Source organism: Micromys minutus (genome assembly GCF_963924665.1).
Source record: "Micromys minutus genome assembly, chromosome: 2".
In the NCBI taxonomy this organism is placed as follows: domain Eukaryota; kingdom Metazoa; phylum Chordata; class Mammalia; order Rodentia; family Muridae; genus Micromys; species Micromys minutus.
In genome coordinates this window covers 6,892,637-6,915,846 of record NC_137971.1, presented here as the reverse complement: position 1 = coordinate 6,915,846, position 23,210 = coordinate 6,892,637, and the positions used below count along the sequence as shown (strand labels likewise).

General features: G+C 38.0%; 1 protein-coding gene across 2 annotated transcripts; it reads left to right on the top strand.

Moving 5' to 3' along the window:
• Positions 1-863: 863 nt before the first annotated feature.
• Positions 864-23,198, top strand: PDCD4 (programmed cell death 4). Of its 2 annotated transcripts, none has more exons than XM_080911138.1 (12): positions 864-994; positions 4,295-4,401; positions 6,068-6,370; positions 7,892-7,986; positions 9,698-9,811; positions 13,751-13,972; positions 15,397-15,494; positions 16,217-16,331; positions 19,587-19,694; positions 19,924-20,034; positions 20,550-20,689; positions 22,527-23,198. In XM_080911138.1, the coding sequence occupies exons 2-12, from the start codon at positions 4,359-4,361 to the stop codon at positions 22,585-22,587; spliced, it is 1,410 nt and encodes a 469-aa protein (XP_080767264.1). In that variant the 5' UTR covers positions 864-994; positions 4,295-4,358; the 3' UTR covers positions 22,588-23,198. The 2 variants fall into 2 exon arrangements, with proteins under 2 accessions (XP_080767264.1, XP_080767265.1); XM_080911139.1 differs by lacking the exon at positions 864-994 and adding an exon at positions 1,611-1,671.
• Positions 23,199-23,210: the final 12 nt, after the last annotated feature.

Below are 23,210 nucleotides of genomic sequence, written 5' to 3'. Positions count from 1 at the left end.
TAGAAAGGCCCACGTTAGGGGATGGTGGCTGCTATTGAGCAGTTCAGTTCTGAAAAGACCAAAAGAACATTCTGGCATTGCCATTCAGACTCAATGTAAACAAGCCTGGAAGAAAGCAGGTCGGTTACTTTCCAAGTGCACAGGGAGAACAGGCGTTACTGCACATTATCTCAGGAGATAACGACCCAGACAAACTGAAGGCTAGAGATGGCAGCCAGAAGGAAAAGTCACAGAGGACAGCTATAGGGGGCTGTTTCATTACACAAACCATAGCCATGGGTGAGAAACCCAGCTTTGGAAAGAATGCAAGGACCACAGTGCCCTGGCTGGTTAGCCAAGGGACTTCAGTTTTTGCATCTCTTTATCCGGGAAATGGGGGCGATTTTTATCTCAAAGGGGTTAGGCCTTTGCTGCAAGAAACTTCCTGAGCACGTGGACACACGGTAGGAGCCACGCAAGAGCAAGGGGCAGCAACAGAAGTAGAGGTTGCAGATTCTCTCAGGCGCCCAGAAATGGCCAGTGCCTCAGGAAATCCAAAGCTTTTGCTTGGGCTGAGACGCCCTGTGGAGAGGATGGGCCGGTCGGGTCCACCAGCCGCACCCCAGCCCCCACCCCAGCACAGCCCTCCACCCACTTTCACAACCCGCCCTCCCCACCTGCCCCCACCCTGGCTGGCGGCCCAGAGGCTCCCAAGCCCAGCGCGCATGCGCCGACGTCGGCGGGCCCCTGAGCCCCGCCCCTACTTTCCACGTCTCACTTCCCCTAGCTCTGCCCGGCCGCCTCGGCAGCAGCTCCGCCGCCACGATTGGCTACGGGACGTCCTCCTCTCGGCCAATAAACGCCACGCCGTCGCCCCCGTGTTACTGGGTAGAACAAAACAAAAACAAACAGAGCGAGCGGGGCCAGAGGCGCTCTGAGGCAGCGGCAGAGGCTGAGGAGAGGGGTCGGGGCCCTGCGGACCAGATACCCCGGCGAGCGGCGGCGGCCCGAGGGGGTCAGTACTGGGGGCGCGGCTCGCACGCTCGGGCGGGCGGCGTCCCCCTTCCGGTGGGCCGGGGGTCGGCGGAGGCTGCCGCACGTTGGGAGGGGGAGGGGGCGTGGAGGCCTCGCCGCGGCGGTCAGGAGGGTCGGTCCCGGTCCGCACCCGCCTCGGGGCCCTCAGGCCACCCGCGCTCGCCCAACGCCCGGGGCTGCGGGGAGCTGCCGGTGCTCGCTCTCCGAGGCCAGGCCAGGCCGGGCGGCTGCAGCGCGGGCCCGCCCCCTCCTCCGCAGCCCCTTCCCGGCGGCGGGGCGAGCGTGCGCTCGCGGCCGAGAGGAGCCCCCCGGGCGCCCGGCCCGACGCAGTTGAAAGCGGGGGACCGGACGGTAGGAGAGGTGTGTCGACCGGACGGAGATCTGGTGAGGGGTCTGCGCCCCGATCCCGGGCCTGGCCGCCTTGGCCGGCCCTGTCCGCTGCGGGAGGGTGCGGGTCCTGCGGGAAAGGCGCCGGTCGGTGCGGGCACTGGGCGCGGACCGCTGCGGGCCCTGACCTGTGCCAGCTCCTTCTTGATGTCTCCTGCACAGGGTCCCTTAAAAAAGTAGAATATAATTCAGAGAAAACAAAGCCGAGAAGGGAGTCCCCTCTCTGTAAACGCATGCTGTGTCTGCTGCCCGTCTGTCAGCTACTGCAATGTACGTAGAGGGCGTGGGTTTTTTTTTTTTTTTTTGTTTGTTTGTTTGTTTTTCATTTTGTTTTTTCTATCCCACCCCCCTCCTCAGCAGCCTCAGAACTGCAGATGTAGGTCTTGCCTATCTTCCCCGATCCCCCTCCTTGGGAACTGGGTCTGTAGCCAGCCTCTGTAGTGTGCTATCTGCTATGAATGATTCAAAATGCGTCTCAGGGCCTGGGCGAAGGGGTGGGTGTGAGGCCTACAGGCTGCGTTTAAAACATTTTGATAGTTTCACAGTTAAGACGTCCTTGATTTAAGAGTTTGAGACTTTGGGGAAGGCCCTATTTATGTATTAAAAAAACCCATATTTGTGCTAGTATTTATATCCGTAAGGGGCCTGCTATATCTGTCTGTCTGTCTGTCTTGTCTGTCTATATCTCGTGGTAAAAGTAAGTGAAAATACCTGCTACGACTGCAGAAATAAATGTTCATGGTTATTTTCTATAGTGATTGCTTTCTGTATTGTTGGCATAAAGCGTTTTTAGCTCATTGCAAGTTGCTGATTAATGTGATTGTATCCCAGGGAAGAATTAAGGTGATTTTCTAGTTAACATATGGTCTAAACTTGACTTCCAAAATGTCAAGAGTAATTCATCTGGCATTTAAGGAAATGCACGGGAGAACAGTTAGTTTCAGCCTTAATCTTTTTTAGCTGTATGTATAGCGTTTTTTTTCCCTCATGGGAAATGATTTTGTATAGATTAGTGTGGAGCAAATGGAATTTAGATTTTTTTCTTCTTTTGCATTGCCTAAGTTTGAGGTAAGCATTTTAAGGACTGTTGAAAGAAAGAAAAGAAAAAAGCCCACAGAAGAGAGTGTAACACACTGTCCTTTAGAACAGCTGTGATGCTGTCCGTGTGACTGGGTCTTGACTGATCCAGTTGTTATGGTCTGGAGATAGAACTATTTTCTGGTTGTTATAATTACTTAATAAAAGAGTATATTATATGTGATGGTTATTTCCTGGTAGCTGTTTTCAGTGTCATAGTTTATTTTTAGTGTTTGGAAAGCAGTATTAACAATCGGTGTAACAAGCCTATGTTGCCATAAACGTCTTTTTGTTAACCCTAAAAAGGACTTCCCTATAAGGCACTGTAAGCTCTTGAACTGCATTTACAAAGTCTGGATTCTCCCTCTGTGTTGCTGTTTCTCCTTGCCTAGACCACCTTTTCCTTCAGAACCTCTTGAATTGTATGCAAAGGGAATACATGAAGTACATGAAATAATGCATATAAAATTAACTTTGAATTACAAAGGGCTCAATAAGCATTATTTATAATATTTCACCCTTTATTAGCTGGATGCTGCAGAAAATATTTTCTCAAAGATTATACTTTCATCTAGAATGAAAGTAACATTTCACAATGTAACTGTAGTTAATTCAAATCACATGAGAACCGACAGATTTTCTCTAGCATGTAATCATGTAATTCATGCATGCATGGAAGGAAAGCAGGATATAGCACGTTCAACCTTGGAAAGTTGTAAAATTTTCCATTTCCAAACTATACTTGGTTTTATATTTGTATGAATCTCTATGTATCTATTTTAAAATTCATTTTTCTAAATCTCAAGTTGTTTAAAATTAACAGTGGGAAGTAAGTGGCCATTTAGACCTACATGCCAGTTAATTCTGAGTAGAATTAGAAAGTGATTTTTTACCATGTTCTGTTTCTCGGGCAGGAAGATAACATCTTGATGCAGCCTAAGAGTTACAGCATGACTTCAACATAAGGTGTTAATCTTGTTTCACAGGTTACTGCCCTTTTAGAGAAAAGGATAGAAACAGAAAGGGACTTACACATGTTACCACCAAGTTTATCACCTGTCTGCTCCCCACAACACACAAAGATCTCTTATGTAGGTGTCAAACTCCTGATTGATCCTTGCTTGTGTCTCAGTGTGTGCACACAGGTGTGTGAGTGTATGTTTTAACTACGTCTGCCTTAAGAATAAAAATTTTAGATTATAAAAGCAATATGCTGAATATAAATCACATAATGGAAAGGGTTACTTTAAAAATGTCTTCCTGTTTCAGTGCCTCATAAAAAGACGATGTAATGGATGAGGTAATACAACTACAGCTGCTTCTGCTTGTGGGTAGTCTGTGATTCGAAAGATCAATACACGAAATCTTCTTGATTAGCCAAAACTGTTGTTTTTATTTTAGAGTAAATTTTAGTTTTTGTTAGAGAATTATTTAATACTTATGTTCCTATATATGGGTGTTAAATTAATTTTAGGGCTGTATTAAATGTGGGCTGGACACACATGGTGCGGGAGATCTTGAAAGATTTGGTGTGTATGTTTAAATTAAAAGATATGTCTGTTATAAACGTTCTTTAAACCTCACATTTAAGGGATTCATTGGCACAAGCTGAAATCTGATGTATTTTGTCTCTTTTTTTTCTCTTTGTCTTAGAAAAGCTGGAGCTAAGTATTATATTATTTTTGAAAGTATAGCAAACTCTTAAAAAGGGATTTAGGCTTTTTTTTTCCATTTTATTCAAGTAAGTTGAATTTACCTTAATTGCGTCAGTTTAGAAGACGTTGAACCTTTTTATTTCCTTTTTTTAAAAACACAGATTCTAAAGGAAGACTTTCATTTAGTAATTTGCGTATAATCAGTGCAAGCAGAATTAAGGAAGAATGGATGTAGAAAATGAACAGACACTGAATGTGAGCCCCACTGGTGAGTAGAATCCTAAACCATGTCCTGTGGCCAAACTTGCAGCTATTCTGTATTTTATGTGGGAAACGAGAGGACAACTTTTAAAGTTCTTTCTTATCCATGCTTAAGGTATCCTAGCTCTACAAAAGGCAACAGAAACTAGTACAAGGTTTTCAAAAGACAAGAAAAGATACCATAGTGAAGTTTGAGTATTTGCATTTAAAAGTGGTTAGCATTGAGTATGGTGCACTTAGCTGGGACAATGTTCAGCAACATTCCATTACACAGTAAGGACCTCTACACTTCATTCTAAGATAATGTGGAAAGCTTTGGAAGGATTTTCAGTAAGGGCATGCTTTAGAAAACCACTCTTCATGTTGGAGACTTGTGAAGATGGAAGGCAGTGAGACAAGACTAATGAAATGCTGTAACGTACTTGAGGGTGTTTGTTGTAGATCACAGCATTTACTTACTAATATTTGTACCTTTTTGCTATGAATCTAAAAGGTTTGAATACATTAATGCTTTTTAGATTGATTAAATTTTCACTTTTTAAACTCAAAAGCAGCAATAAAGTCCTATCTGTCAACTTTACATCATATTAATACTTGTCATAATTACAGTCTGGCACCAGACAGTTTGGGTGATGCACATCTGGGACAAACCTGCTGGAATGGTAATGAAGTCAGTGGCCTTTTTGACTTGAAAATGTTTCCAGAGCAAAGCTGAAGTTGCTATGTGGTTGTCAGAGACATTTGAGACAGGGAGAGTGGTCTGTTGGGTGCTGTTGAAAGGAAGTACAGTCTGGTAATAGCCCCTGCTTTGAGGCTGTGACCAGGGAAAATCTTAAGCAAAGCATTGATTGCTGCAATGGGTTGTTATATGACCATTTAGTGTTCCTGTGGCTGGAGTTGTCAGGGTGGTTTTTGTGGATGGAATGAATTTGGGTATATTTTGAAGAATTCTGATAGCAGATTAGTAACTAAATGACTTCTAATCAAGGGACCATTTGGAATCATTTATGGGCCAATATGTGTAGGCTGGGGACTTTTCAGAAATAGAAATATAGGGAAATAGTTTAAGAGTTGGAGATGATGATTTTAAGAGCATTCCCTATATTGAAGGCAGTCAGTTCAGCAGTTGTATTTGATTACATATTTGTCAAGTGTACATTGCAGACATTAATGTCTCCTAAGCATTCTTAATTGAACAGGCAATGTTTTGAAAGTAGTTTAAATACACTCCGAACATTGATTACCTCATCTGTATGAAGTGCTGAACTTGTACTGTCTACTATAGCCTAAAAAGTATGTTAGACACTTTGTGCAGGTTATCTTTTCTGTCTCAATATTCTTTATTACCTATCTCTACTTGATAACTCTTTGCTCACAAGTCTACAGTTTTGTGTTCTTCATACTAACATAGATTTTATTTTCCAAGCATGTATAATAACCTTTAAAAAAACTATGTTAATTAAAATTAATTATCTTCATTTACTTTCCTTACTAATGGGAAAAATAATTATTTGTCCTTTATTAGATTAAGTTATATAAAATTGCCAATGTGACTACTACTAGCTTACAAAATGTTAATTTCATGTGAAGTAACCAAATTAAATTGTACTTGACATAACAGTGGATACTGGAAATACTTAGTTTTTGGTTTTGTTTTCATTTTCTCTTTTAAGACCCTGACAATTTAAGTGACTCTCTCTTTTCTGGAGATGAAGAAAATGCTGGCACTGAAGAAATAAAGAATGAAATAAATGGAAATTGGATCTCTGCATCTACTATTAATGAAGCTAGAATTAATGCTAAAGCAAAAAGACGACTGCGGAAAAATTCATCCCGGGACTCTGGCCGAGGCGATTCTGTCAGTGATAATGGAAGTGAAGCAGTCAGAAGTGGAGTTGCTGTGCCCACCAGTCCAAAAGGAAGGTTGCTAGATAGGCGGTCCAGATCTGGGAAAGGAAGGGGGCTGCCAAAGAAAGGTTAGTGTGTACTGTGCAAAGAAACATCGGAAGAACCCCAGTTCCTGTGCTAGGAGTCCCTTTTTAAAAAATGGACAAAAACAGTAACACTTGTAGGGCTTTATGAGTTTCATACATCTTTATGGTAGAGCTGAAGGCTCATAACACTTTTTCATTAGGTTGATTATTTTATTTTTTTCTTTGGAGTAAACTTCCTCTTTTCCTCTCAGCAAAATATAGGAAACATTGAAGCTTTCAGTCATGAGTTTTATACACACTATGAAGGTGGTCAGGTTTATTATAACTGTTATCAAATGAATCTATGTCTGTTATTAAAAAATAGTAACTATGCATTTGGTAGCATATATGTAGATCTTGGTCTGAGTTCTTTTTAGTTTCCTGCTTTAGTGCTGGAGTAAATTGATTTATTTCACTGCTGTATCCATTGCCTAGAATACTGATAGACATTTAAAATTCATTGGATGAGGGTCTTTCATCTTCTGTGTAGAGTAGGATTTTGATAGAATTTGGAGGTTGGACTGGATTTTGAATGGTGTGGGTTTCAGTTATACACTTAAGACACTGATAATTTAAATGGATCTTGTGATGAAAGTGCTTGGAAGGAGGGAGAAACTGAAACTTGGGAGATTGAATTTTAGCGTATTTTATTAATGAACATAGAACTAATGCCAAGACAAAAATATGATGATGAAAAACATTTTGGTTAAGGTAAATAGGGAAAGATAAATATATTAGTATTCAGTGGTCTTTGAAAAATTATTTTGTGATTAGCTACATGATCATATGAATCAAAGTGATCTGAAGTTATCTGGTTCTGGTCTGTTGTGTTGGCAAGGATTATACTCCAGGTACAGAATGAAAACTTAAAAAGGGGGCAATGGCATTGTGAAGGTTTTTAAAGTATTATTTGAGACAGATTTGGCCTTGTAAAAATGCCACAGTAAATTGATAAGGAAAAGCAACTTACTGAGTTGAAGTTGTAGTCTTTGGCCTGTATACAGAAGTAGAGAAAAACAGTGTTGTTGATTTTTTTTTTAAAATAGCAATTATTTGTTAAAATACTGCTAATTTCTAAGTATAGTTTAATGTATACTTTATGTGGAAAAATATTATATGTTAGCATAATGTTGGACATTATGGATCTCTGTGGAATTTTTTTTTTATGCGTTGAGCTTTTAATGTCACATTTACTGGCCCACAGTGTTTTTCTTCTTTCTTCTTTTCTGGTTCCAAGAAATGTCAAAATTTAGAGCTTCACTACAGTGTCATGTTCTGTAAGATCTGAGGTACAGCTGTTGCTCAGATTAAAAAATATATTTTAAAGATTCTGCCTTTCTAGTTTCTAACTAAGTTATTTTGACTCAATGCTTTTGGAAATAGATAATCTCTTATTGAAAAGGTGATCTAAATAGGAGTTTCAAGTGTAATTCTCAACTGGAAAATAATTAGCATAAGAATTTTTACATTTGAAATTATTTCAGATTTCAGTTAATATTTGTGAACTATCAACTGAACTTTCAGGTGGTGCAGGAGGCAAGGGTGTCTGGGGCACACCTGGACAGGTTTATGATGTGGAGGAGGTGGATGTGAAAGATCCAAACTATGATGACGACCAGGTATCAGCTATTTTTTATATACTCAATGTTTGTAAGATTTCTTGATTTTTACTCATAAGGTTGTCAAGTGATACATGGTCATATATCAGTACTCCATAGCTATGAAGATATATACAACATGTATGGCAAAATCATATAGACAGATTAGGAAAACCAGTTTTTTTTTTTTAATAGTAAAGTGTATGTAATTTCCACTTGGTTTTGGGAGTCAAGAGGAGGTCTTTATTGACTTGGGACTAGTGATAATACAGGAGGTCTCATGGGTATCATGGGCTGCAGGTATTAGGTTCTATTTTAGAGTCACTACTTAACACTAGTACTAGTGTATATGTTGTTCTGGGGACACATGCATTTTCTCTCTCATGATAATACTTAATGCAGCATTGCGAAGTTCTTCTTGTTTTTTTAATGGAACGATGTCAAAAGTATAATGGGTATGATGAACCTATTGATGCTCATCTTCCAGCTTCCCCAGTGTCACTGTGTTAACTCATAGGCTATCTTATTTAATCTATTTACTTAATCTTATTTAATCTGTTTACTTGAAAATATCAGTGTGTGTGTGTGTGTGTGTGTGTGTGTGTGTGTGTCAGCTTGTTTTCTCTGCACATTATTCACATGATTTACTTATTAGTTTTAGCAGATGAATATGGACAATTTCTAAGAGATTATAAAAATATTTAAAGGCTGCGGGATTGAAATACCATGTACTCTGCTAAATATTAGTCTTTTAAGTAAATACTGCAGATAATATTTTAAGTGACAAGTTGTAGATAAATATTTTAGTTTTTCTATAGAGGAGACACATGGGTTAGTGATAAAGCATTTTTAATTTTACTGAAATTTCACTTGAACTGTTTTTTCATAGATTTTCAGTCATTACAATATTGATCTTTTATTTTTATTATATTAGTTTTGAAAGTTTCTGCTTTTGATAATGTTAGTACATATATAAGAATACTTAATTTTGCTAAAAAGTCAAATTTTAGTGACAGTATATGCTGGGATGCCATCTTAAAGGTTTTGGGTTGAAAAGTTGATTTTGTGAGGAATAGAACAATTAACATAAAAGCTGAGATGGCTTTGTAGGGAAGGTGCTTGCTATGCAAGTGTGGAACCTGAGTTTGGATTTCTAACACTTGCATAAAAGTATGGGGGTGCCTATCTGTGATCTCAGCATTGAGAAGTAGAGACAACTGTGTTCCGGGACTTGCTAGATGGGAGCTCCAGGTTTAGTGAGAGACCTTGTCTCAGAAAATGAGGTGAAAGGGACAGGGAGATGCTTCAGTAGGCAAAATCACTTCATGTCCAAACTGGGATGCTTGAGCGTAGTCTCTACAACCAGGAAACTCACATGAAAAACCAGCTGTGGTGGGTGCATCTGTCATCAGTCCTTCAGTAGGGACACAGGAGGTGGAGGTGACATTGACCTCTGGTCCCTGCCAACCACATGCATGCATGGCACACACTCCCCCTCCCCACCCAAATAAGTCAGTATGAAATGGAGAGTTTGGGAGAAAGTCATATTTGTGCTATGGTGAGTGGGTTTAGTCTGTCTAAGGCTTGTTGAGATTTTATGAAAACGGCGGCATACAGACTGTGGGTAAAGCAGGAAACGTATCTCTTGCCTTACTAGTGATCACTAGCCAGCTGAACTATGACATGATAATTTTAGTTTATCTGAAGATTTATATAATCTCCCTTCTTTCAGGAGAATTGTGTTTATGAAACTGTAGTTTTGCCCCTGGATGAGACTGCATTTGAGAAGACTCTAACACCAATTATACAGGAGTACTTTGAACACGGAGATACAAATGAAGTTGCGGTAGGTTTTAAGTTGCAGGGAATAAAACATTGTTATAAACATCTGTGTAGGACAATTTTGGATTACTCTGGATAATTTTATAGTTTTTCTTTTGTAACAACAACAAATTTCTCAATCAAGAAGGGGGACCGTGCTGGGCATGGTCGTTTATTTCTAAAATCCCAGACCTGGGGAGGGAAAGGCAGGTAGGACAGGTCTGGGTTTGAAGCCAGTTTGGGCTACATAGGGCTTCAAAAGAAAAAGAGGGATACAAGTTTTTCCTTAAACAATTTTTCATACATACTTTTGGGCTCTGATGGCACTTGTATGCCATTTCTTTTTGGCAAAGACGACACAACTGCTATTTCTGTACATTTAAAGCATCTATTTTTATAATCTAAACAGTTTTGTGGAATTTATAGACTGTGTAATCTCTATGGTGCCTCATGTTATTTTAATTAAGATGTATCTGTATTCTCTCAAAAAAGCCAACATTTATACAGATATTTGAGAAAGAATGCATAATGGGCACCAGGAGAATCAACCTGAGTTTTGAATCATAGTTTGTATGGAGCTAATTAATGTGTTCATAGTAAATTGTTCAAAGAGTAAATCTTGAAGGATAAAATAAAGTGACTGGTTTCATTAGAATTACAGACTTCAACTGTAACAGTTGCTAATTGGAAGACATTTATCATTCTTAAACGTCAACCTGGACTTTTGATTTTGTTTGTTACAAAGGTTTGGTAGCTTCGAATTTATAGGATTACAGTATAAAACAAATATTTGTTTATTGCATACTGTGTGTGACTAACTTTCTGGGGAGACATAAAACACACACACACACACACACACACACACACACACACACACACACACACACCCTACTCACTCCAGAGAGGGAATCCATGACAGTTCAAAATATAGGTAACCAAAGTCCAATTTGTTGGATCAATGAGTTTTATTGGGATTATTTACAGGAATATGGTTGAGGAATTGCTTATTTGAGTAGAAATGACTTAAGAACATTTGCATCACTAAAGCCCACTCCAATATGAGGTTCACAACTAAGAAGATGTTTTAAAGTGTGACGCAAGCGAGGTCTAATACTGAAAGGCCCCATCCATTTGTGTTAGTTTCGTCCTCCACAGATCAAGGTTGGGTACCAAGCAGACAGGAGGTGCCAACTTAATTAGTTTTCTGTAATCCTCAGTCATTCTTTCTGAGCCATTATGTTTCCAATCCTGGGGCTCTTCTTCAGAGTCTCCCTACATTTCTCCAGACCTGACAAACTCAGTAGCCTGACTGAGTCTGCTCAGACCTGTTCATGGTCAGAGGTGAATGTGGCTCTTTCTTTTGCTGCACCTAATGGCTCCCTAGGTCAGAGTGGCCCTTGGGTAACGTGGCTGCAGCCTCTCCATTCACCATACTGGGCTGTTGGGGGAATTCCTGGCTGGGCAAACCATCTCCACTGCTAGCATAACTTTTTGTTGGAGGGAAATATACCCTTCTTATTCTTGGGGGATAATTGCCACCCCTGGGGCAGGCTTGATCATCTTCACCTGTGCTGATCTATTTTTGTGTCTTCTGAGCTCTGCTTCTCAGGCTTTAGAGCCTGCCAGAAACCCCTTAGCACACAGTTGGCTTGCTTTCTGTCAGTTTTTTCCTTGGGAACTACAGTGAGACCTAAATCCTGTTGCATCTGTCTCTGAGTAGCCCAGACACCTCTTTTTCTGCTTTGTCTTTTTCTTACCTCCTCTAGGGAGCTCTCTCATATTATAAACACTATACATCTTGCTCTAAGTCACTGAGATCTGTCAAAGCCCCTCCTACTTTATAAAGATCTCACCCCCACTCAAGGGCTCAGCAAAGCCAATAAAGTGCCACACCAATCATGAGGTCCCTGCTGGATCAACCTTTCCTTTGCCTCCTCTGTGAACACATTTCTATCTGACTCGGTGAACTGGGTTCAAGCACAGCTCCCCTTCTTCCTAGTTCCCTCAATAGCACCTGCCCCTCCTGTTTGGTGCTCTAGTTCCTGATGTTTATGGGGACTTCAAACAGAGATAACCAAGTGTTACTCATGCCTTTTATAAGCCAGTCCACCAGAGACTGATTTCCATCACACTGTCTCAGGCCATGCAGCCTTTGCCTTAAGGAGGGATGTGAAGTTACATTACTCAGTTTTTCTGTCTCCAGAGCAGTCAGACAGATCCCACCCACCCCTGTGTCCCACATCCGCACAAGCCAGGCTGAAACAGACTTTTGTTACTTGTTTAAACTTCCCTAATTGCAGCACTTCTAGTGCTGAGTGTTTCTTGATCACTCTAGTTTCTTGCATGGGACCATATTCTGGATCATAGATTTTCCCTTTTATTCCATTAAAGGTTGGACCTCTAAACATGATCTTCCTCACGCTGACTTTTCCTCTTGGATCCCAGGCTTCTGAGCATAGATCTAATTTGCACTCACTTTTCCTTCTGGTCCCAACCCTTAAGTCACCTCATCTCATCCTCTTGGTTATCTGATTTTCCATACTAGAGGCTAACAGGCAGGATGCTGCCACATCTCTGTCTTGTTGCAATTGCTCATTTTTACATAAACAGGTTTCTACCTGGTAGCATCTTGGCCTTAGTGCATTTTTAACTCCACTTAAGAATGGCCAGGTAACCTCTGTTGCTGCTTGCCAGTGGTCCCCACCCATGTGCACTAATCGTCAAGACTTCAACTTTTCCTCCAAATCAGTGGTTTTCAAGATTCCTAATGCTATGACCCTTTAATAAAGTTCTTCATGATGCCCCAACTATAAATTAATTCATTGCTACTTGAAATTTTGCTACTGTTAGGAATCATAATGTAAATATCTGATATGTGGGTGGGATATATGACATGTAACCCCCCAGATGGGTCATGACCCTCAGGTTGACAACAGTGCTACACTTTGAACTGTTTTCAGAGCATCTTTATGTCCACACAGTGGACCCATTTATCAAGCAGGCTTGTCACCCATGTCACATAGACAGAGATTGCCATCCTGGGCTTTCCACAGATGTTACTAATCCTGATGTTCAGTCTTAGTTTAATGTCTTATAACAAGAACCATGCAACTTCTAGTCATAACCATAGTACAAAAGCACACTAACACTCTCCATAAAGGAAAGGACAATTGTATTAGAGAGCACTAACCAGGATATCACTCATATGGTTTAAAACTTCCAAGACAGCTTTAAAAGTATGCAGTGTTAAGTGACTAAATCAGAGTTAGAACTCTGCCTCTAAGGTTATACTACTGCAAATATTGGATTATTTTGAGCATTAAATGGAGTGGTATAATGCCTGACAACCTTGTTGCGTGGTTAGTAAATATTAGGTACTATTGTACTTTAATAGGAAAAAATTTTATTCACTTAAAACATTAATCCCACTTAAACACTGAAGATCCCACTTTATATTCACATGAAAGAATAAAGCAAACATTTATTTTAAGAGGAAGCGAGGTCTTCCTATATAGCTCTGGCTGGTTTGGAACACACTATGGAAGTAAGGTCAGCTTGGCCTTGAACTCTGAAGTCTGGTTGCCTCTGCCTCCCTAGTGCTGGGATTTAAAGCCTGTGCTATCAAACCTAGTCTTCAAGAGAAAACATTTCAGTCGACTATATAAACAGTCTATAATATAAAGTGAATGTATCCACATGTTCATCAGTTATTCGTAGAAATAATCATGATGGACTGTAAAGTAGAGGATTAGTTAGTTGTAGCTGGACAGACTGTTGACACTGTTCTGTGTTCCCTCAATGTGCTGATACTCAGGCAGGCAAAGCTTATCTCACTGCTGTAGAGCAGTGTGACTGCTGATACCTGTAAAGACAAAGGGAGGAATTTGTGGACACAGAAGCATGACTGCAAACATAAGACTTCACTGAGCCAGAGCCAACTACCCATGCTCATTCCTCTACATAGGAGATGTTAAGAGACCTAAATCTTGGAGAGATGAAGAGTGGCGTGCCAGTGTTGGCAGTGTCCTTAGCCTTGGAGGGGAAGGCCAGTCACCGGGAGATGACGTCCAAGCTGCTTTCTGACCTTTGCGGGACAGTGATGAGCACAAATGATGTGGAAAAGTCATTTGACAAGCTGTTGAAGGATCTCCCTGAGCTAGCCTTGGACACTCCGAGAGCACCACAGGTTTGTGGCACTGGGTTTTTTTTTTTTTTTTTTGCTCCCTTATCTCCTACATGTACACACTCCTAGCAAATTACAACAGTTGCAAGTGAATGACCCACATTTCTTACCATACAAAAATAGCTCTGCACATGTACATTTTTAGGTCTTTCCTCCCCAACTTTGTTTTTATTTTATGTACTTTGTATTAAGCCAAGGGCCACCCACATGTTGGCTTGTGCTCTACCACTGAGCTATAATCTAACTAGGTCTTGATGAAACTAAATGAAACCTCTTTTCTGTCCAGTTCTGTATAGTTTTTAGGTCATACGTAATACATGTATTTTCTGCTAATAGACTTTTTTATAGTATGTATATTATTTTACTAGCTAAGTACTTTAAAGATACTATGTTGCTATATCATATTGATTTACTTGAGTGGGATTTATTAAAAGTTATAACTGTTCCCTTTTGTAACTTTGAAAACATGTAATAGCTATTTATTAACATTTGCATAAAACTGAATTTATAGAGTTTTTAAATGTTGTTTCTGTAACAGGAAGTTTCTATGAATCAAAAACAGACTTAATTCTGTTCCCCTATTTATATATACACACTTAAAAATGGTCATCTGAGTTCATATTAATTATAGAATTTTTGGTGAATAAAAACCAAAATGAAGAAAGGCCAGGGAAAAAATCTCCCACACAATGCTGTTAATATTTTGATAAGTATTTTTTTATTTCTAGGGTTTTTTTTTTTTTTGCTATTTATTAGTGTCATTTTACCTTTATTTAATTAGAAAGTAGAATTGTACCACAGACACTAATTGTAGAGTTGACTTTTCTTATAAAATGTGTCTAATGTTTCCATAGAGTGGCCTCATAATGTACCTTGCTTTGTGTGCACTTAGTAAGATACTGACGTTACTTTCAGATTTTCTAATACAATTTGCTATGAAATGACATTGTTTGAAATGAACATTTATTTGTGCATAACTTTTCTCCACAACATATGTTTTATGGTTGAAAATACATTCTGGGTGTTGAAGAGGAGAGGTTTCTCCGTGGGTTTCAGGTCATTTTAACAGATACTATTGAGCATATGTTGAGACAGGCAGTGTGCACAGGACTGGGGATTATGTAGTGAGCAAGGCAGAGCTGCCTTTCTATCCTGATGGTATGGACTTGAAGGTCAAGCTAATGGTAAGGGAGTGTGTGCAGTGCAGGGCACACAGGTGCTTCTGCACTTCCCAACACTTGAAGATCCATGTAAAGGACTGTACAGCATGCTTCACAAACAGGGACTTTTGCATAGCTCAACATGGATTTTAGGTAGTGAGTGTATCATTAGACAGTTTTTATCATTTATGCATTTCAAAATTGTGTCCTAATAAACATTTACTTACATAGTTTTTCTTACATAGTTTTCTTTTTTCCTTATTATAGTTGGTGGGCCAGTTTATTGCTAGAGCTGTTGGAGATGGAATCTTATGTAACACCTATATTGATAGTTACAAAGGAACTGTAGATTGTGTACAGGCTAGGTAAGTAATTAAGTTTTGCTACTTTAGAATTTAAAAATGAGAAATTCTGTAACATCCTGTAAAATGACATGCACATGAATCAGACATTGTGAATGTGTATTTGTCTTTATGTGTCTTTACTGTTAAAAGGTGTTGCCATGGTATAACAGGAACAGGGCAACAATAAAAATGCAGAAGTTCTGAATTAAATTATGAGGTTCTTTTTTTAAAGACTCCCTTCTCTGGACCTCAGTTTTCCTACTTGTAAAATGAAAGCACTGAGTGTGTAGTGTCAAGATAGTTTCTGGCTTGTATGTTTCTTTGGTTTAATGAATTAGAAGCCAAACGTGTTTCTAAACTTTTCTAAAGTTTTTAGAGACTGATTTAGACAGCTAGGTCTCAGACTTTCCCAGATATACCTATTAATTTTGAGGGGCAACTTTATGTCATAGTAGTAGACCTCCCTGGGTGGGAAGATGTGAATCAATATAAAAGTTGTATGTGAATTTGTGTTTCTTCCTGTTTATACATTATTTATGATGTATTTTGATGAGAAGTGGTTGTAAAAAAAATGTGAGAATGTTAAAAAAATGCCTGTTTAAAAAATTACTTTCAAAACTACATTTTTTTTTTACATTAAAGCTGTCAGTACATACACAGTTTTGTAAACTTTATTGATAATGTGGTAAACATCAGGCATGTATATATTATAATGAAATGATTCGTCTTTGTCTTTTTGATAGAGCTGCTCTGGATAAGGCTACTGTACTCCTGAGTATGTCTAAAGGTGGAAAACGTAAAGATAGTGTGTGGGGATCTGGAGGTGGACAGCAGCCTGTCAATCACCTTGTTAAAGAGGTACTTACTGAGAGCTGTTTGCATTACAGAAAAAGCAGAACAAGTAATGGATGGTGCTTTGGGGGCAAGAATTCAATGTGGTCATATATGTGCAAGTAAAAACTGAATAACCTATGATTAGAAAGATTATGTAGTTGCTGTTTTATCATCTTTTGTGATTTAATGGCATGACTGTTAGATCTTTCATGAATATAAGAAGTCTGTCTTTGAATTTCTAAGGAATGAGGGATTATAAGAAATCTGTCTGTGAAGTCTAATGTCTGAAATCTTTTTTATAGTGTATTTAGTTTTAAAATGCTGCTGAGGAGACATCATTTTAATTATTTAATAAATGTTATTTATATGAGCAATTTGAGTAATCTGAAATGATAAGTTAGGCATTATGAACAGAGTACATCAGAGTGGTAAGAGCTTCATAAGGATACTCATTCTGTTTGCTAAAAGAAAATAAAGCAATTGAGTTATTTCATTAAAGTGCAAGATTTACTTCCCAAGGATTTTTTCTTGTTCTCTAATAAGTGGAAACCTGCAATGTCTAACTGCAGATCTTGAGACCTGCAGACAGAAGCTGTGGAGCTCATGTGCTTGTTTTAGTTCATTCCTTCTCGTTTAATTGTGTGTGTGTGTGTATGTGCATGTCTGTGTGTGCATGTGTATGCATATGTGTGTGTCTTTGTGTGTGTGTGTGTGCTTGTCCAGAGGTTAACTTCAAGTCTTATTCCTTAGGAAATGACACTTTGTTTTTTGAGACAGTCTTTCACTGTGACTAACCTGTGAACTAGACTGGTTGGACAGTGACCCTCTAGTTCAAGATTATAAGCATCCCACACTCAGATTTTTACATGGGTTACCAAGATCAAACTAAGTCATTAAGCTTGCATAACAAGCACTTAAATGACTGAACTGTCTCCTTGGTCTCAAAGATATAAAAGTGTTAAGCATTTCAGATGGGTAGTTAGAGAAAATACTATTTTTGCTTTTACCTATGTTACAATGGATTTGTCAAGTCATGTCTGCAATATCGTTTAAAAATTTGAAGAATTATAAGAAAAATATAAAACATTGTTAATATTCCAGGGATATTAGGTAAGGAAGTATAATAAAGGGCGTCCTGACTGGAAAAGAAGATGAGACAAAGTGATATGTAGATTAGAGGATCTAAGAGATTCCACAAAAGAACTCCAAAAACCCAAACCACATTATTAGCCAATAGTTTAGCAAATATTCATGAAACAAGATCAATACATGAAATTCAATTCTTTATATACTTGGATTGAATAAAAGTCAGAAATGAAAATTATAATAGCATAAAATAGAATATGATGAAAATAAAGGAAATCCAACTCATACTAAAATAAGACGCCACATTTACAGAGTAGTAGACAATATTATTAATATGGTAATACTCTCTGAAGGTGATATTTTGAGGAATTACCAAACTCATAAGAGTATGCGAATTATCTCTCAATAAAGAGACTGGAAATAAAACCCAACAATATATGACATGGTTTTGCATAGTCATTTAAATAGAAGCAAGGGTTAAGTGAATAGATGAGAAATGTTCACATCATTTTATAATGGAAAAATGTATTGAATCTGATGCGGAATGTTTGTTTCACTTTATAAAAAGTAAGTTTCTTAAAGCACGATTTATGTATATGTATGTGTCCTGCCTGTGTATGCATCATGTGTGTGTAGAGGCCAGAAGAGGACTGTGGATTCCTTGGAACTAAAGTTAGGGGCAGTTGTGAGCTACTGTGTGGGTGCTGGAACCGAGCCTAGGTCCTGTCCAAGAGCTGCAAGTGCTGTTAACCACTGAGCTGCTTCTTCAGCACCATGTTTGACTTTCTTCGTGGCACAACAAATATGATTTAAATAACAAATATCTTGTAGTTTTAGTAAACATACTTCAGATATTAAATGTGTTATATTTATGTATAGTGTGCCCGCCTTGTTATGTGAGTGGTGGGCTTTGAACTTCGGTCTTCATGCTTGCAGTACAAGTACTCTCACCACTGAGCCATTTCCTCAGCCTCAAATGCAGACTTAAAGAAACAAAACAAAACAAAAGAATTTCTAATCATGATATAGTTTAGTGGTAAGATTTTACTTTACCTTTTATAAAGATACAGAAGTTGAAGTAGAGGATATGTAGATAAAAATTATTTTATTCATTCAGCCATATTTTACTTACTAGATTCAAATGTCTTTTTCTCAGAAAACTTTTGAGGAAGATTATTTTTAGTTGAAGCTCTTTTGCTGAAAAAACATTCATCAGTTTTTTCTAGAGTCATAAATGATATCATAGAGCTTTAGTTGAAAATCAAGAATTGTCTCTCTTGTTCAATTACTGAATGTCTTATTTTGTCATATTATTGTTTTAATATGTTGGGTGGGTGTTTTGCTCACATCTAAGTTAGTATCCACAGGTATGCAGTGCTTGCAGAGGCCTGAAGAGGACATCAGATCTTAATAGATTCTAGTCAACCACCATTAGGGTCCTGAGAATTGAGCTTTGGTCCTTCAGAAGAGCAACCAGTGTGCTTTTAAGCACTGAGCCATCTCTCCATTCCCACTGAATTTTTTTACATACCAGAGTCAAGTTTTCAATTATAGAGAAAAGAGAACTGTAGAGATTTTTGCCCCTGTAGTAATGCCCTGTTGTCTTACTTTTGGGCTTCCATTGCACTAAGATCACCTTGATGTTTTGTGGCATTGTAAGTGATGAAACTTTAAGTTAGTGCCCTCTAGTGGCATTAAAAATTCTCTGTTTTTTAAAAGACTTATTTTAATTACACATATGTGTATAGGTATGTTCATATGAGTTAAGGTGCCCATGGAGGACAGGACTGCAGGATCCCTGGAGCTGGAGTTACGGTGGTTGTGAGCCATGTAAAATGGATGCTGGGAACTGACCTCAGGTTCTCTGCTGAGCAGTGCATGCTCTTAACTGCTGAGCCAAGTCTCCAGCCCTACATCCCTTGTTTTTAAAAGGATACATTGGAACAGTCACAAGCAAGGTCATTATAAAACCTGCTTGGAGATACTAGAGATTGCTTAGAAAACCAAGTGCTGTGTTTACTTCATAACTGAACCATTTGAAGCCCAGGAGTTTACTTTTAATTATGAGAAAGTTCTTTTATGATACCACTCTGCCAAATCTCTATGTTTGTGCGAATGTTAATAAATCATTTAGGCAAGTACACATTTTTTAAAAATTAGGAATTCTAACATTTCAACTTTTAAATCTAATAGATTGATATGCTGCTTAAAGAGTATTTACTCTCTGGAGATATGTCTGAAGCTGAACACTGCCTTAAGGAACTGGAAGTACCTCATTTTCACCACGAGCTTGTATATGAAGTAAGGTTATGTTCTCACACCCAAGAGGATTTTTAAGTCTTTGTTTTACACCACAGTAACCAATGTTTCTTTAATAATATAAAGTTTTCTCCTTAAAAATATTAAGGAAATTTATTTATGTTTATGTAATCATTACATGTGAGAGGAGGGATTGGATAACATTTCTAGGACTAGTTTCTTATAAGTTGATTACCAAAAATTCATTTACTCTTTTCTGTTCAAATTTTAGGCCATTGTGATGGTTTTAGAGTCAACTGGAGAAAGTGCATTCAAGATGATATTAGATTTATTAAAATCCTTGTGGAAGTCTTCTACTATTACCATAGACCAAATGAAGAGAGTATGTATGACATTATTGTAAATAAGCTTTAAAAGGTGTCTGCCTCAACTGTATGACTGAATAAGAGTTATGAATTGTTATTGAAACTCGAATTTAAAAGGGAATGTGTAATGTGTAGTATCATGCCTACAGATTTTTTTTTAGCTCTTTATATTTTTGGAAAATAACTTTTTTTTCCTTTTAAAGAATGATTGTTCAGTTTGTGTGATGCATTTTTTTAATCTAGAGGAAATATTTAAATTTCTTTTTCTACTTAAAACTGTTTTTTGAAATGTTGGTGAAATGATCTTCTATATTTTTATACAGAAGTTAAGAGTTGATGAGAAAGTCAATAGTCAGGTAGTCTGACTTTTGCCTGGAGCTTTTTTGAGAATTTTTAAAGGAAGCAAGTATACATTGTTTTCAAGGTTCAAATATGACTTGTTTTGCCAGATTGCATTGTGACAGTTTATGGTATCGTTTCATGGCATACACCACTATACAGGCTAACAGTTGTATATGTAATTTTGTTCTAGGGTTATGAGAGAATTTATAATGAAATTCCAGATATTAATCTGGATGTCCCACACTCATACTCTGTGCTTGAGAGATTTGTGGAGGAATGTTTTCAGGCTGGAATCATTTCCAAACAACTCCGAGATCTTTGCCCATCAAGGTATTTCATTTAAATAAAACTTTTTCATTGGGAAATACTGAACAAGATCTTTGGGGAGCTAAGATTGCTTTTTGTTATTCTGGCTCTCAGAAAAAATAAAGTAGTGTCTTTTTTGAAGTGACTGGAGATGAAGAACCATCTGCTTAGAGTTTATGGAGAAACAAGCGTGAATCTTGTCCCCTTGCAGCAGTGGACAGTACTGCCATTCGGAGGGAACTAACTTTATAGTGTACATGTTTACTAGGATATTCTAAATGTTATTTTAGAGTCAGTATTGTCACAGAGAAAATTGGGGATTTTGTAGTGAACCTTAAAGGTCTCACAACTAGCAAGTACATTGTATAGGCAAAGTTTGAATTCAGACTTCTTTAGACTTTAAGGTTTAAACTCTGATGTACTCCATAGTAGCTTCAAACTACAGGTGGGAGTGATTTATTTTTTTTAGAGGGAATTATATTTGTACTTTTAGGATGTAATGTAAGAATTGATAAGGGCTTTCCTCTTAAAATCAGTAAAGCTTGTAATGTAATAAGTTAAATATTTAGTTGGAGCCAAACCTACATTATTTATATATATATATAAGCTTTGCAAAGACTCTCAGTAAAACTACTTTTAGGTAGGCTTCCTTGCTCTAAAAAGTTTAGATGCTAAGATGATGGTGGAAAATGTGTAGAAATGTCTAGAATGGAGTTGTGGGCTAGCTGTTGTGGCAAACAGCATCCGTGAAGCCTCTACCCTGGCAGGGTCTCTTGTTCTTACTGACTCAGCCTGCTTCTAATGTAGTCCCCAGCCTTTCTGTTCATGAACACAGTAGGTTTGTCTCAGTACCTTCTGGTTGCTTTTTAAGATTTACTTTTTAAGTTTGTGTTTGAAAGTCTGTATCTTTATTGGGGCTTTTATTCTGAAGAGTCATTTGAAGAGTTCTTATAGTTGTATATACCCCAAACTTTGTCTTTTAACCTCTTATATTTCTGCTTTTCTGTGCTAAGGTACATTTATGTGTGATCTTGCCTGATTGTGTATGTTGGTAAGCGGGGAGAGAACAAGGGATAATCCTGAAACAGGTCTCTTTGCACTTATTGATGTAGGCTGCTGGACATTTGTAGAGAAGGGTTTCTCGAGTTTTCAAATGATAGTCAAGAATCCCCAAATGGGACATATAGGCTAGAATAAAGTAGATTATTTGGTTGTCTATACTCAAATTTGGACTTTCTAAGGCTGAGAAGTTATTTATTAATCAGACATTATTAAATAATTATTTATTAATTGGGTGTTTGGCCATACTATTTGTTAACATTGTTATATGTGGATTTGTGTGGTTATGTCAGGGTACATTTGTGGAGGTCAGAGCACAGCTTGTGGGAGTTCGTTCTCCACTTGACCATGTGGGTCCCAGGATTAATCATCTGGCTTATTTGCAAGAGCATTTACCTGCTCTGAACCATTTTGCTGGGCAAATGTGGATATTTTGATAAATTGTACAGTTCCATCTTCCCTAATTCTTGTTGCTGTTTAAAGTTGTGTTTGGCTCAACATTTATTTAGAAATAAATGTTAAAGTATAAGTAAAATGTCTTCATTTTCTATTTTAACTTTTATTAATTACTCCAAGTAGATTAAGAACGTTCATTAGTAATTATGCATTTATCTAAGCTACTCACACATGCTTGTTATCTGATATTTTATAAAACATCTAATGTGACTAGTATGTTAAAAATTTTTTTAAAGAATTCAGACACACTGGCTTAAAACAGAAAACCCTTTGAAAAATCAAGGTTTTAGTGTTTGTCAATGAGTCATATTTTTAAGTGCTTTTGTTTTTGTTCTTTTCATTACAGGGGAAGAAAGCGTTTTGTAAGTGAAGGAGATGGAGGTCGTCTTAAACCTGAGAGCTACTGAGCACAGCAACTCTTACAGTCAGTCTTAGGTGTTACCAAGAACAGATCTCAACTGTAAGAGTTGTCAGCACAGGTTTTCTTTTTTATGTTTTTGTTACTTTTTTTTTTTAAAGAATTTGTTTTGGGTACAAGGCATTTCTAAAATTTTATAAACTTAAATTTAATGGGAATTTTTGAAGGACGTATTTTCTTTTTTTTTTCCTTTTCTTTTTCTTTCTTTTTTTATTTTTTCCTTTGAGGGGACATTTAAAGGAGGGACGGCAGAGTAACCACCTAAGTGTGGGATGTTCCGATAAGCTACTTTTCTCAGTGCCATGTTCATGACCTAATCATTCCAAGTTTTACATTCATGTATGACTGCCACTCCTTCCTTCCAAGGACAGTGGTTTTGTAGTAAAATCACTGGTTTATACAAAGCTTTAGTTAGGGGTATAGTGAAGCTACTAAACCCCATGTTGGCTGCTGCTGTGAAGATGCTGTGCTTTGAGAGTAAACACACACACACACACACACACACACACACGTGCATATATAAACAGACACACAGATTTTTGTTTTAAAGAACTTTTAAAAAACGAGTTAGTCATGAGACTTTTTCATCTTTCCAGGGAACATATTGATTGG